The sequence below is a fragment of the Eptatretus burgeri genome, chromosome 1, assembly GCF_056783735.1.
Source record: "Eptatretus burgeri isolate ZD-2024b chromosome 1, Ebu_testis_v1, whole genome shotgun sequence".
Classification (NCBI taxonomy): Eukaryota; Metazoa; Chordata; class Myxini; order Myxiniformes; family Myxinidae; genus Eptatretus; species Eptatretus burgeri.
The window spans coordinates 140,681,579-140,693,630 of NC_140961.1; the positions used below are offsets into that span (position 1 = coordinate 140,681,579).

Genomic DNA, 12,052 nt, shown 5'->3' on the forward strand with positions numbered 1-12,052 from the left:
TATGCAATTATGACGCCATACTGAAGGTAAGCACCTATGACGTCATACAAATCTCACACTCATTCCCCACGAGGAGTGCTTGCTATGTGCCACTTGTACACCCATGGCTTGGGGAACACTTGTGTGAAGTTTCCCCTCGATTTGTCCAGCCGTTCTGGAGAAGATTTTTTATAGCTTTTAGGGTAAACCCAATATGGCTGCCAAACCATGTGACCAATGACATCATATGTGTGAACCTTTTGTTCCTCATGTACAGGCGGTCATATGTGTAAAGCTTCGCCTCAATCTGTTCAGCCACTTCAGAGAAGAAGATTTTTGAAGGTTTAAAAAAAACAAAAAAAAAACAATATGGCTGCCGAATCATGTGACCGATGACATCATGAAATTTTTTTCTGTGAACCATTTTATCCCAAGATGAACCTCAAAAATTTACATACTGATTGGATGTGGCGTTCTACATATGCAATGACGTCATAATGAGGGCACCAATGACGTCGTAAAAATCACACTCATTCCCCATGAGGAGTACTTGCTGTGTTCCAAGTTTCAAAATTTTCCCTGGTACGGTTTCAGATACAGAGGTTCGAAGTTTTTCCAAAATGACCCCCACACCACGTGGCCTATGATGTCATCATTGTTATTTAAACATTCTACCTGAGTATTCGAACCAATGGTGAAAATTTCATCTCAATCCGACAAGTGGTTGTGGAGAAAAACACGAAAGTTCTGTGCGGACAGAGAGACAGACAGACAGACAAGCAAGCAAACAAACGGACCCAAATACAATATCCTCTCCAAATCCTTCCACGAGGGTAACAAGAACAGCACTCAGTGGAGCACATACCTCCACCAGGCTGAACAGTTTACCTTTTGTATCCCACTGATAGGCCGGATCTGCATCCGGAGCTGAACCAAAATCTAATCCGCTTGTTCTTGTCATCGACCTACTCATCCACAAAGTTTCATCCGAATCTGTCCACAAATTTTTGAAATATTGTACTTTATATAGTTTTTGGCCCCATCTCTCAACGATGAAGTCACCTAAAAATTATTGTATTCGGATCTGCACCGAAATCGAATCATTTTGTCCATTTTAAAAAGTTACTTATGCCAATGTTACTTATTTAAAAAGAAGAACAATTTGAAATTGATCAGTTTTAAACTTCCAACGATCATTCATTCATTTCGTGTGTGGTGGGGGGGGGGGAGGGAGGGGAACAGTTTTCGCGCTGATGCAATTCCCTCTGTAGATTAGGGAAGGAATTTGTAATATGATCAGGGTGCTGGCGATAGTTCTCCTACTCTTTGTAAAGGACACCCGTAGGATCTTCAGCCTCCACCAACTAATGCCAGCAGACACATAGATTGAATCACCCTGCCCGTGAAACACTGGGATGACAGTTTATATCTGGGTCGGGGTTCAAACGCAGGCGAGACGACTTAGAGGTGAGTGTGCGTACCTCTAGGGCCTAGGCCATCCTGCCAGCCATACTTCTGTAGATAATATAGGGTGCCCCACAGAAAACCAGGAAATTTGGTACAGTTTATTTAAATCAAAACAAAAGCAAACTTAGATGTAGTGTTAAACAAAGATACACTATATTTTCAAACAAAACAAAAGCAAACTTAGATGTAGTGTAAAACAAAGATACACTTTATTATATGCTAGTTTATTGATATGGTAAAATACGGCAAAATAAATCTCAAAATCTCAAATTTTCTGGTTTTCTGTGGGGCACCCTGTATAAATAAACGTATATTTATTGGATTTAATGCCTACAAAAAGTATAGTAGAAGATCAAATGCAATGAGTAAATGAGGGGAATGATTTAAAGTTTCTACTTACACTACCGGTCAAAAGTTTTATAACACCCCCATTTTTCAGTTTTTACTGAAATTTAAGTAGTTCAATTCCAGTGAATAACCTGAAATGGTACAAAGCTAAGCGATAAACTGCCAGAGGTTAAAAAAAAAGTTTAGGTTACCAAAAACTGAAAAAGAAAGTAAATTTCAGACTTGCTAAAAAAGGCCCTTTTCAGGGAACAAGTAAGGGGTTAGCAACTGCAGCAATGGAAGTAAATTAAGCCTTGAAAGTTGATGCAAACAATTCCTACAGGTCTCACAACTTTTGTTGATTAGTTAAAAACCCTCCGTCTGTATAAAAGCAGTGTTGGAACAGACTGTGTTGCTGCACCCTCTGAAATATTATTTGGACAATATTGCACTGCAGGAAGTGGTATAATACTATCATAATGGTGAGAAAAAGACAATTAACAACGGAAGACAGACGGACCATTATAACCCTTAAAAGTGTAGGTCTTTCCTTTGGAGAAATTGCAAAGTAAGCCAAGGTATCAGTGAGTACAGTTTCCTACACCATCAAAAGGCACTTGGAAACTGGAGGAAACCGACAGGAAGAGGTCTAGCAGACCCAAAGCCACAACACAATCAGAAGACAAGTTTCTGAGAGTCAACAGCTTGCGTGATGGGTGGCTCACAGGACAGCAGCTTCAAGCACAACTTAACACTAGTCGAAGTAAGGAAGTCTCAGTTTCAACTGTGAAGAGAAGACTTCGAGCTGCAGGTTTGACAGGTCGAGTGGCAGTAAGAAAGCCATTGCTAAGATGGCAAAATAAGAAAAGAGGCTTGTCTGGGCCATGAAGCACCGCCAGTGGACTACTGAAAAGTGGAAGAAGGTCTTGTGGACCGATGAATCAAAATGTGAAATCTTCGGTTCATCACGCAGGGTTTTTGTACGCCATCGAGTCGGCGAAAGGATGGTTCCTCAGTGTGTGACACCAATTGTCAAACATGGAGGAGGAAGCATGATGATCTGGGGCTCTTTTGCTGGATCCAGAGTCGGCGACTTGCACAGAGTGAATGGCACCCTGAACCAAAAGGGCTACTACAGCATTTTAGCAGTGCAATGCAATATACTCTGGTCTACGCCTAGTTGGTTCAGGGGGTTCAATCCTTCAGCAAGATAACGACCCAAAACATAACTCCTGGCTATGTCAGAACTACCTTAGAAGAAAAGAACAAGACGGTAGGCTTCAAATCATGGAATGGCCAGCACAGTCTCCAGACTTGAACCCCATCGAGCTGGTTTGGGAGGAACTGGACAGAAGGGTGAAAGCAAAGCAACCTACAAGTGCAACACATTTGTGGGAACTTCTGCAACAGTGTAAGGAAGAACTTTCCGAACAATATTTGATTTCCATTGTAGAAAGAATGCCACGAGTATGTTCGGCTGTTATATCTGCAAAAGGTGGCGACTTTGATTAGTCAAAAATTTAGATTAAATTTTGTTCAACAAAACGATTCCATGATTCCTTTTTTATCTGCAATTGTATAATTGTTCTATGCTTTAATTTTAGAGTGCATTGAAACATTAAACTGCTTAAATTTCAGTAAAAACTGGAAAAATGGGGGTGTTCTAAAACTCCTGACCAGTAGTGTATGAGAAACTTGCACTTTATGAGATTTGCAATGACCCCCCGACCCCCCCTCCCCCCCAAAAAAAAGAGAGCGAAGAGATGGAAAAAAACCAAAACATTTTCTAACCTTAAAAAGTCATATATTGAAAAATATAAAACTACTGGCACGTCTTCGACAATTGTGAGTGTAGTTTGTATAACTTTTTGAACAACCTTGGTACCTCATTTAATGAGGTTGGTTTAAGATCAACCTCCAATTTTCGTTTGGTGGTCTGTTTTTGCGTATGGCAGCTACCATTTCTTGGAAGCGTGGCTGTGCCACTGATGCTGTACCCTTCTACCAGTACACTGGTACTTGGAAGGATGACAGGCTGAGTCAACCCAAGCTGGTGTTAATTTAGTGGAAAATGGAGCTCAAACTCAGGACCCTAAGATCCCAAGCCCATCACCCGAGCCACTAAGCCAACACCAGGCCATTTGTTTTGTGTGGTCGAAATGGAACACCTGGCAACTCCAATGTAAAGTGACATAACACCTGTGCAAAGAATTCTGGGTATTTCCAAGACGATTACAAGCTGCTACGTGTGCTGGGGGAAAATGTTACATAATGTCGGTTCTGCTGAATGAAAATGTCAAGCCAGCTGAGGCATAGAAGACATGACCCCTACAATTCAATGATATGTCTCTCGTGCTTTTTGCGTGTTTGAATGGCGGAAAGGTTTAAAAATTGATGTGGAATGGTTAGAGATGAGAAATGTGCTCACATTCAAACCCACGTTGAACAATCACCAACCATATCAATACTGTGACACTGCAGACTTATGCATCGGAAGTATGAATGTAGATTTGCACATTGGAAGTGTCGAAGCCAATATATATATATATATATATATATATATATATATATATATATATATATATATATATATATATATATATATATATATATATTCGTACCTGAAATGTAATTAAGTAAGGGCTTCGGGGGGTTGGTGGGAAGGGATGGGATGTTGGTTGTGGGGGGGGGGGGTGAGGGAAAGGATCCATCCATCGATTGGGACCATACTCTGTGCAGAGCATTGGTGCTGCCTAAGCTGCCTTTCCTTGGCTATTGGACACAATCCTTGATGGGTCGCCACTCCGACACAGTATACCAGTAAGCTGGCACTCATTTTGCCAACTTCGGAAGAATGACAGGCAGAATCAACCCCACCTTGTATTAATTCAAGAGCAAGGTGAGATTTGAACTCAGGATCCGAGGATCCCAAGCCCACCACCCTAACCATTAAGCCAACACAAGGCATAGTGAAAGGATGGCATTCCAAAATCACCTATAGCTCATATTTGTCATCATGTGATTTCCATTATTTCTCAATACTCATGGAGCATTTTGTTGGCAAAAAGTTTCATGATGACGAGGATATAAAAGCAAATGTTCTGAAATGACTGTTTAAGTGAAATAAAGAATGATAGATTTCTGGCTCTTGGGTATTATCTGCACAGATGAGACAAATAATCAACCCTTTTTTCAATTACAGCCTGATATCGATTTTCCCTGTTATGGAATGTAGTGTGCACACGTAGTCGGGGAATATTGAAGGAAAAATAGGATTCAAGTTTCAGCAACTTCAATATATTTTCAAATTTTCTGGAACAAGAAGTGCAGGTAAACTAATCTTGAATCACCCTCAGACATAATAACTATCATGCTGTCGATTTGCGTTCCTTGTAAGAATACCCAAGACGTTGATCAATGAAAACCGAAAGTTAGCTTTTGAGCAATAAAATAGTGCTAAAAGCTCACCTGGGCACACCAGGAGGGGCACGGGTTGGCCTCGTTGGCACCTGTGGTGGGGGTCCAAATGGATCTGGACTCGGGGGAGGTGGGCTTGGGCGTGAAGGTACAGGAGGCATGTTGCCTCCTGGATGCGCCGACGGGGTTGGGGCCCGACGGCCTGCGGGAACGGCCGGGGGTGGACGTCTCTGTGGTGTAGGGCTCGACATTGGAGAGCTGTGGGAAATGGAATCGCCGTATAAAAATGACCAAAGTTTATAAATTTAAATAATTAATAAAAATTTACACATGAATGCACACATATGATATTATCCATATCATTTTATATATATATATATATATATATATATATATATATATATATATATATATATATATATATTTAATCCTAGTGTATCCCATCAAATTGAAATCGATCGATATAATTCTCAATTTCTTCCTGCCACTTAAAGTACACATAGGTTTTTAATAATATTCACAGGGTTCACTGTACAAGCCCAGCATTTTACTCATTCTCTTTCAATATATGCATATTTTCAGATGTTAAAAGTAGGCATCCAAAGTAAAAGGGAAGGGTTCACAGGGTTAGGCTGAAGAGGAAACAAATGCTCCAAATCAATAGCTAGCTTTACACTGATCCTTACCGCCGCCCCGTGTTGACAGTCTGGACCTGCAACCACGAGTCATCAACGGGTGGTGGTAGTGGTGTGGAGATGGTGGTTGTGCTGATATCTCCAATGATGTTCAGGGCTTCCTTAAGCACATGGTACATGCGCAGCATCTCATCTCGACGTTGAGCCTGTTCCTGAGACTCTTCCATGAGGCTGTTCTGGTCGCCTGCTGAGTAAAGGCTTGCTAGAAGTTCTGCGTGTATGAACTCCTTTGTCTGGTGACGATATACGTATTAGTAGGTGAGGATGCAAAAGAGGTGCCAATAACTCATTTCACAGGGATTATTATGTTGTGCATAAGAAGATTTTACATTGCTGAATGAAAAAGCTTCAGCTTACACCAAATTCAACGAAGACTTTGCTACACATATGGAAATCAGCATGACATCAATGGTGCCTCCCCACTGTTATAAGGAGAGTCAACAGTTCATTTTAATCTATTATTAGAGAGTAAAAATGAAACGAGATATCTGCGATCACAAAGCAATTGCCAAGGGTAAGCCTCCCAGGGCTTACCCTTCACGATCACCCACAACTTACCCTTGGCTGACGTTCCAATGATGGCATATTTTGTTTGGACTACCATATGACCTCAACCTTCAACATTTAGTGACACAGAGTAAATTACTAAAATGTGCCCCCATCTACAGTCTATCCATAAAACTCAACAACATGAAAATCGGAGGAAAATTATTCCAGTTATAATCAAAAACGTGTTTTTGTTAATCAAGTCACAATCCGAAAAAAGTAGGTCAGGACACAAATCAAATATCAGGTGCACAACTTCAGTGCAGGTAAACTATTATGATGCAAAAACATATTGGAAGACCAAGTGGTCTTTCAGATTCCAAATTGGCAAAATTGAGCGATGACATAAAAATGAGTGTTTTTTTTTTTCAGACCATTTCACCTTTGACCTTTCACTCTAAGGGGGGGGGATGCGAATATGGTGTAAATTAAGTGCAAATGTGCCTTGCTCTAGGCTATCTTGAGAGAGCAATTTTGTTCTGATCGGAGAAACCTTTGTGAAGTTATGGTGAAAATGTTACAATGTCTATAATTATGTCATGACCTTAAAAGTTAGGTCAAGGTTTAAAAAAAAAAGAAAAAAGTCAACCCCGCATACCTTGCATTCCCAATAATGATGCAAAATTTCATTGCGAAAGTTGTAGCCGGCTCCGAGGTACAGCTTGGAAATTTTGGAAATTGGGAGAGCAAGAATATATATATTTTTCTTCTAAATGGTGGTTTATTACTCCTTGTGGTCTAAAACTCCATGGTACCATTAAAATTGGGGGTACTAATTGTGGAAACACCCTACAACAGCAAAAAGCCTTCCCTCTATCCTATGGAGTGGATGCTCAATAACCTGGTGTTGTCTTAGACTTAGAGGTTAGGGTGGTGGCTTGCCATCCTAGAGTCATGAGTTCAAGCCCTGTTGGCTGCTGAATTAACACCAGGGGGTTGACTCAGCCTGTCATCCTGCTGAGGTCGGCAAAATGAGTACCAGTGTAGCAGCCAAAAGGCTGCACATGAAGAGAAAAGGGGTATCAACGGATTGGTTTAAGATGGTGTTGGTGTGGCGCAGGCATGATGGGCTGAATGGCCTCCTCCTGTGCAAAAATTTCCTTGTAATTCCTTGTATAGGCTAAGGTTTAAAAATCAGTCTGGCTCAAGCCTAAAGCACAACACTGCAGAAGGCAAAGGTTAACAATTCAGACCACATCGAAAATCTCAAGAGCACGAGAAAACCTGAATAAGCGAGCCGCATACAAATGTAAAAGCCAATCGACATCCATCTTTAAAAAATATATATTTTATCTTTTGGATAAAAATAAGGTAAAATCAATAAGGATTTGGAATAGGAAGTCAAGGGAAGGGAGGGAGTAGGAAGGTGGGGGTAAGGGGAGTAGAAGACAGGGATATCATGGGAGGCCAAGGGTGAAGAAAATGTGGAAAGGCAAAGAAAACTTGAGAAAGAACTGCAGAAAGATAAAATAAGAGTAACAAAAGGTTGGGGTTGGGGGGGCAGGTGGGAAGAAATATTTGTTGAGACGAAGATGAATGGAGGCGATGGAAAGAACAAGCTAATACAAAGTGAGATGTGAGATGCGAGAAAGAAAGAAAGACAGAGAGACAGAGAGAAAGAGAGAAAGAGAGAGAGAGGGTGAGAGTGAGTGAGTGAGTGAGTGAGTGAGTGAGTGAGTGAGTGAGTGAGTGAGTGAGTGAGTGAGTGAGTGAGTGAGTGAGTGAGTGAGTGAGTGAGTGAGTGAGTGAGTGAGTGAGTGAGTGAGAGAGTGAGTGAGTGAGTGAGTGAGTGAGTGAGTGAGTGAGTGAGTGAGTGAGAGAGAGAGAGAGAGAGAGAGAGAGAGAGAGAGAGAGAGAGAGACACAGACTGAGAGAGAGAGAGAGAGAGAGAGAGAGAGAGAGAGAGAGAGAGAGAGAGAGAGAGAGTGAGAGAGAGAGAGAGAGAGAGAGAGAGAGAGAGAGATATAGAGAGAGAGAGATATAGAGAGAGAGAGATATAGAGAGATATAGAGAGAGAGAGAGAGATAGATTAAGAATTGGAAGAGGAATTCCCCCCGTCCCCTGCATTTTTAACCGACTGAACTGTGGACATATTCAATCAGAGCACGTGGTTTATAGGATTCGTTTTGTGCACATGGAAAGTAATTTTAAAGTAAAAGTATTTTGTTTTTCTTTTCTTTCTTCTCATGGCCAGCTAAAGACGTGAGCATCAAGAGAAGGATTTTTTTTTCCTCCGACCCCTTTTGCCAGTTTTCATGCCGTTCCCAGCATTACAGTGGATGCTCAACGTGGCAGCAAGCAGGCAGATCACATTCCTTCCACGAGGACTCACCAAACTGCCGCTTCCTGTCGGCAAAGAGCCAGCCAGCCCTTCTGGGTACCATGTGCTTGTCTGGCTGGAGCTGCCTGTTGGCTTGCAGCCAACATTCCTTACTGAGACTGATGCTTGAAGCGTACCCCAAAACCCCTTTCATTGTTTCTCTACTCTGACTTCCTAAACTTTTGCATTCACTATTCCAATATTATGTTCTCGACTCCATTTTCATTTTGCTTCCCCATCGTCTCAATCCAATTGCCCACATCCCCCACTAAACTCCCAACCTTCACTCTCTCATTGCTTGTCATGCCCCTCCCACCCCCCGCAATAGACGACGTTGAAACAAAATTTTAACTTTTCCGAACTCAAGACAAGTGCCACATGTAATGGTAAATTTCTCAAAACCACTGCTCGTCAAAATAGCAAATAACAACAGAACGCAATGCAACAGGCCAGCTTGGTCAAACAATACATCATTGGTGAGGAAAGCGACAGAAATGGTTGCCATTCATTTATTTATTTATTTATTTATTTATTTATTTATTAATGAAACGAGGTAATGATTTTCCTTCAATCTGTAGCATTCACCGAACGTCACTACTTCATTGAACGTGATTACACGAGGATGTTTGAAATTAAATTCACCAATGCAAAATGCTTAACCATCGCAGCAATGCAGCACGGCTGTCCGGTACTTGCTTAGCGGTCATCAAATTGCCGGACTGAAGACCTGCATGAACCACATGTTACCTTAGAACTTCATATCAACAGCGTGCAAAAAATAAAACTAAAACTCCTTGCGATACATCAAACCACAAATGTAATGGTAGTGCATTTTGACAACACTTCAGCAGCATAGTATAGGATTGCCACAGGGTTCTGTGTTCTGACCAATTGGTTATTCGGTGTACACGGAGTAGCCATCTTAACAGTTCAACAATCTGACCGCACGTTATGCTGACGATAGAACAATCAGCCTAAATAATCTCCCAGACACGGTTCTTGCAATAGGAAAAAAGCATTATTCATGTCATCGGAATCAGCAAGCAATCTCGGTGCATATTCTGACTGCAATGCGTCTTGTGACACCTCATGCATCTAACCAAAGTAATACAGTCAGGTTACAAGAAAACTCATTGACCGGGATGCCTGCCACCATAATATTTGCAGTTGAGTACTCTCACGATTAAGACTATTGTAACGGACTACTAAAATCTGTTCCAGATGGTCACTTCGGGCAAATGCAAAGCCTTCAGCACGACACTGGTTACCCATCTGTCAAAGAATACATTTCAAAATCATATTCAACAATCAGTACCGGGAATATATGGAAGAGTTCTCCGCATCATCATATCCCGACCAAACTTAATATTCGTACCAATTCAGAACCATTTCATATGACGTATCCAATGACTCGAACCAAAACCCGAGATAGAACTTTTAGTCTGACCGCTGCAAAGGAGTAGAATGGCATCCTGCGCCCTCTTCCATCAAAATCAGCAAATTCAACTGAACAATTTTAACAAACCTATAAAGACTTATTTGTTTCTTGAATAACCAATGTGAATATAAAAGGTTATACCTTTTAGCCATTGTAGTTTTTTTATTTCTAACTAACATTGTTTTTATAGTGATACTCAAGTTTATACAAGTACAGCACATGTAGTTTAATCGGTTAAATTGGTGGATAATAGTGGAAGTGCTGTGATTTAGTTACGTTAAAAAGAGGGTATTTATATGAAGATTATTATTATTATTACTATCAGGGACCTGCAGAGCTTCCACGGTAAAAGCCCCTGCTCGAGAGAATGCAATATAGTTATCTGGGCAGTGTATAGGCAACAGACCGCTGCCTCGATCACTGGTGGAAATTTAAAAAACAACCCACGTTTGAAGCAAACACATATCCACTGCCTTTGTGCATGTATAATAGATTGTGGTAATATTGTTGCGAATCTGGAAGCCATGAGCACACAGACATTCAGGTTCCTATTGCTTAGTTATTTCGATAAGTATGTGTTTTATAGATAGCTTCCATCCCCTTGTCTCATGGGTGAATAAATGTAAATGTGCTGTGAAGTTATTTTAATAGTCAGGTTTTCTTCTATTTAGCAACACCAACGATAACAATGCCATCTTCCCTTCCATCCTGACGCCATGACGCTCGCGGCGTTCTTCACGCATTCGCCAGCAGGCGCGCCAGTGGGCGGAGTCTAGCGTAGGCATGGCGTCCCTCCTTAGCCAATCGGCAAGGAGCGGGCGTCTTCCCCGCCCCGTCTCCGACTCAACACGATCGCCATTAGACGCGGTTGGAGGTGAAGCGGTGGGCGGAACTACAAACGCCTCCGCTCGGGACTCCGCCCAGGGAGGTGGGAGTTGCCCTGCCTACCGTGCGCCTGTCCAATGGAGGGCGGCCAGGGAATCACGTGATGGTTCCGACCAATGAGAAGGTGAGTGGCCATAAAAAGAGGGCCCTCCCTCGGAGGGAAGAAGAGAGATTTTCAGAGAAAAGAGATTTTCGGGAGGAGAGATTTTGTCACAGTCCTCGTCGTCATCAGCCCTGGTCCTCGTCCACCTCCGCCGCCTCCTCCTCCGAATGATCGCGAGCTTGGGCGATTACCTCGACTCACCTCAACTGGGTTCGGCTGCGCTAGTCCGTCCTTGGGTGACCGGAGCTCCGGGAAGGAGTGGACGCCAGCCGCGCGCTCGTGGCCAGCTACCCTGATCTTCAGCCCGACTGTCCTCCGGGCTGGAGAACCAAATAAAGACCAATTGGTCCGATTCTTTGGGTGTGTTTGTGGCGCCAGTCTGGTAAGTAGTAAAACTGTTAAGTGCTTTTGCTATACATATTTGTATTTTCATATCTATTATTCGGTTTCGCTCTGCCCTTACGTGCTTCCCTCATTCCCCACCTATTGTATGAATAAACCCCATTTGTTAAACGTTTTCAGCTCTGCTCTGCCCTTACGTGCTTCCCTCATTCCCCACCTATTGTATGAATAAACCCCCATTTGTTAAATGTTTTCAGCTCGTTCGTGTCCATTCTTGCATTGACTGAGCATGATGCGTGATTGAGAATTAGTACGGCAGTTCGGCCGGTAAATTGTCATTTGGTCCGGCACGATTTTGGTAATTCCGCTCGGTTATGCTGGATCCAAGTCAGCGATCGTGACTCGATTCGGAAAAAGTCGGCTGAGGGTGAATTTCCCTGGTAGTTGGACCACGTGGGTATTTAGGTAAATTGAAATTGGCAATCGACTCTACCCCACGTGGTCTATCCATTGGCGAACTTCGGTCCGATAGA

The 12,052-nt window shown here is 42.3% G+C and overlaps 1 protein-coding gene across 6 annotated transcripts in view; it reads right to left on the reverse strand.

Annotated features, from left to right (window-relative positions):
- Positions 1-12,052, reverse strand: part of LOC147035631 (dynamin-1-like) — a 200,182-nt gene that overhangs the window by 11,197 nt on the left and 176,933 nt on the right. For all 6 annotated transcript variants that reach the window (XM_085845574.1, XM_085845532.1, XM_085845547.1 and 3 more), the window contains 2 exons: positions 5,877-6,118; positions 5,242-5,448 (listed from right to left, as the gene is read on the reverse strand). In XM_085845574.1, the coding sequence (XP_085701700.1) occupies positions 5,242-5,448; positions 5,877-6,118 (449 nt within the window). The remainder of the gene's footprint in view (positions 1-5,241; positions 5,449-5,876; positions 6,119-12,052) is intronic.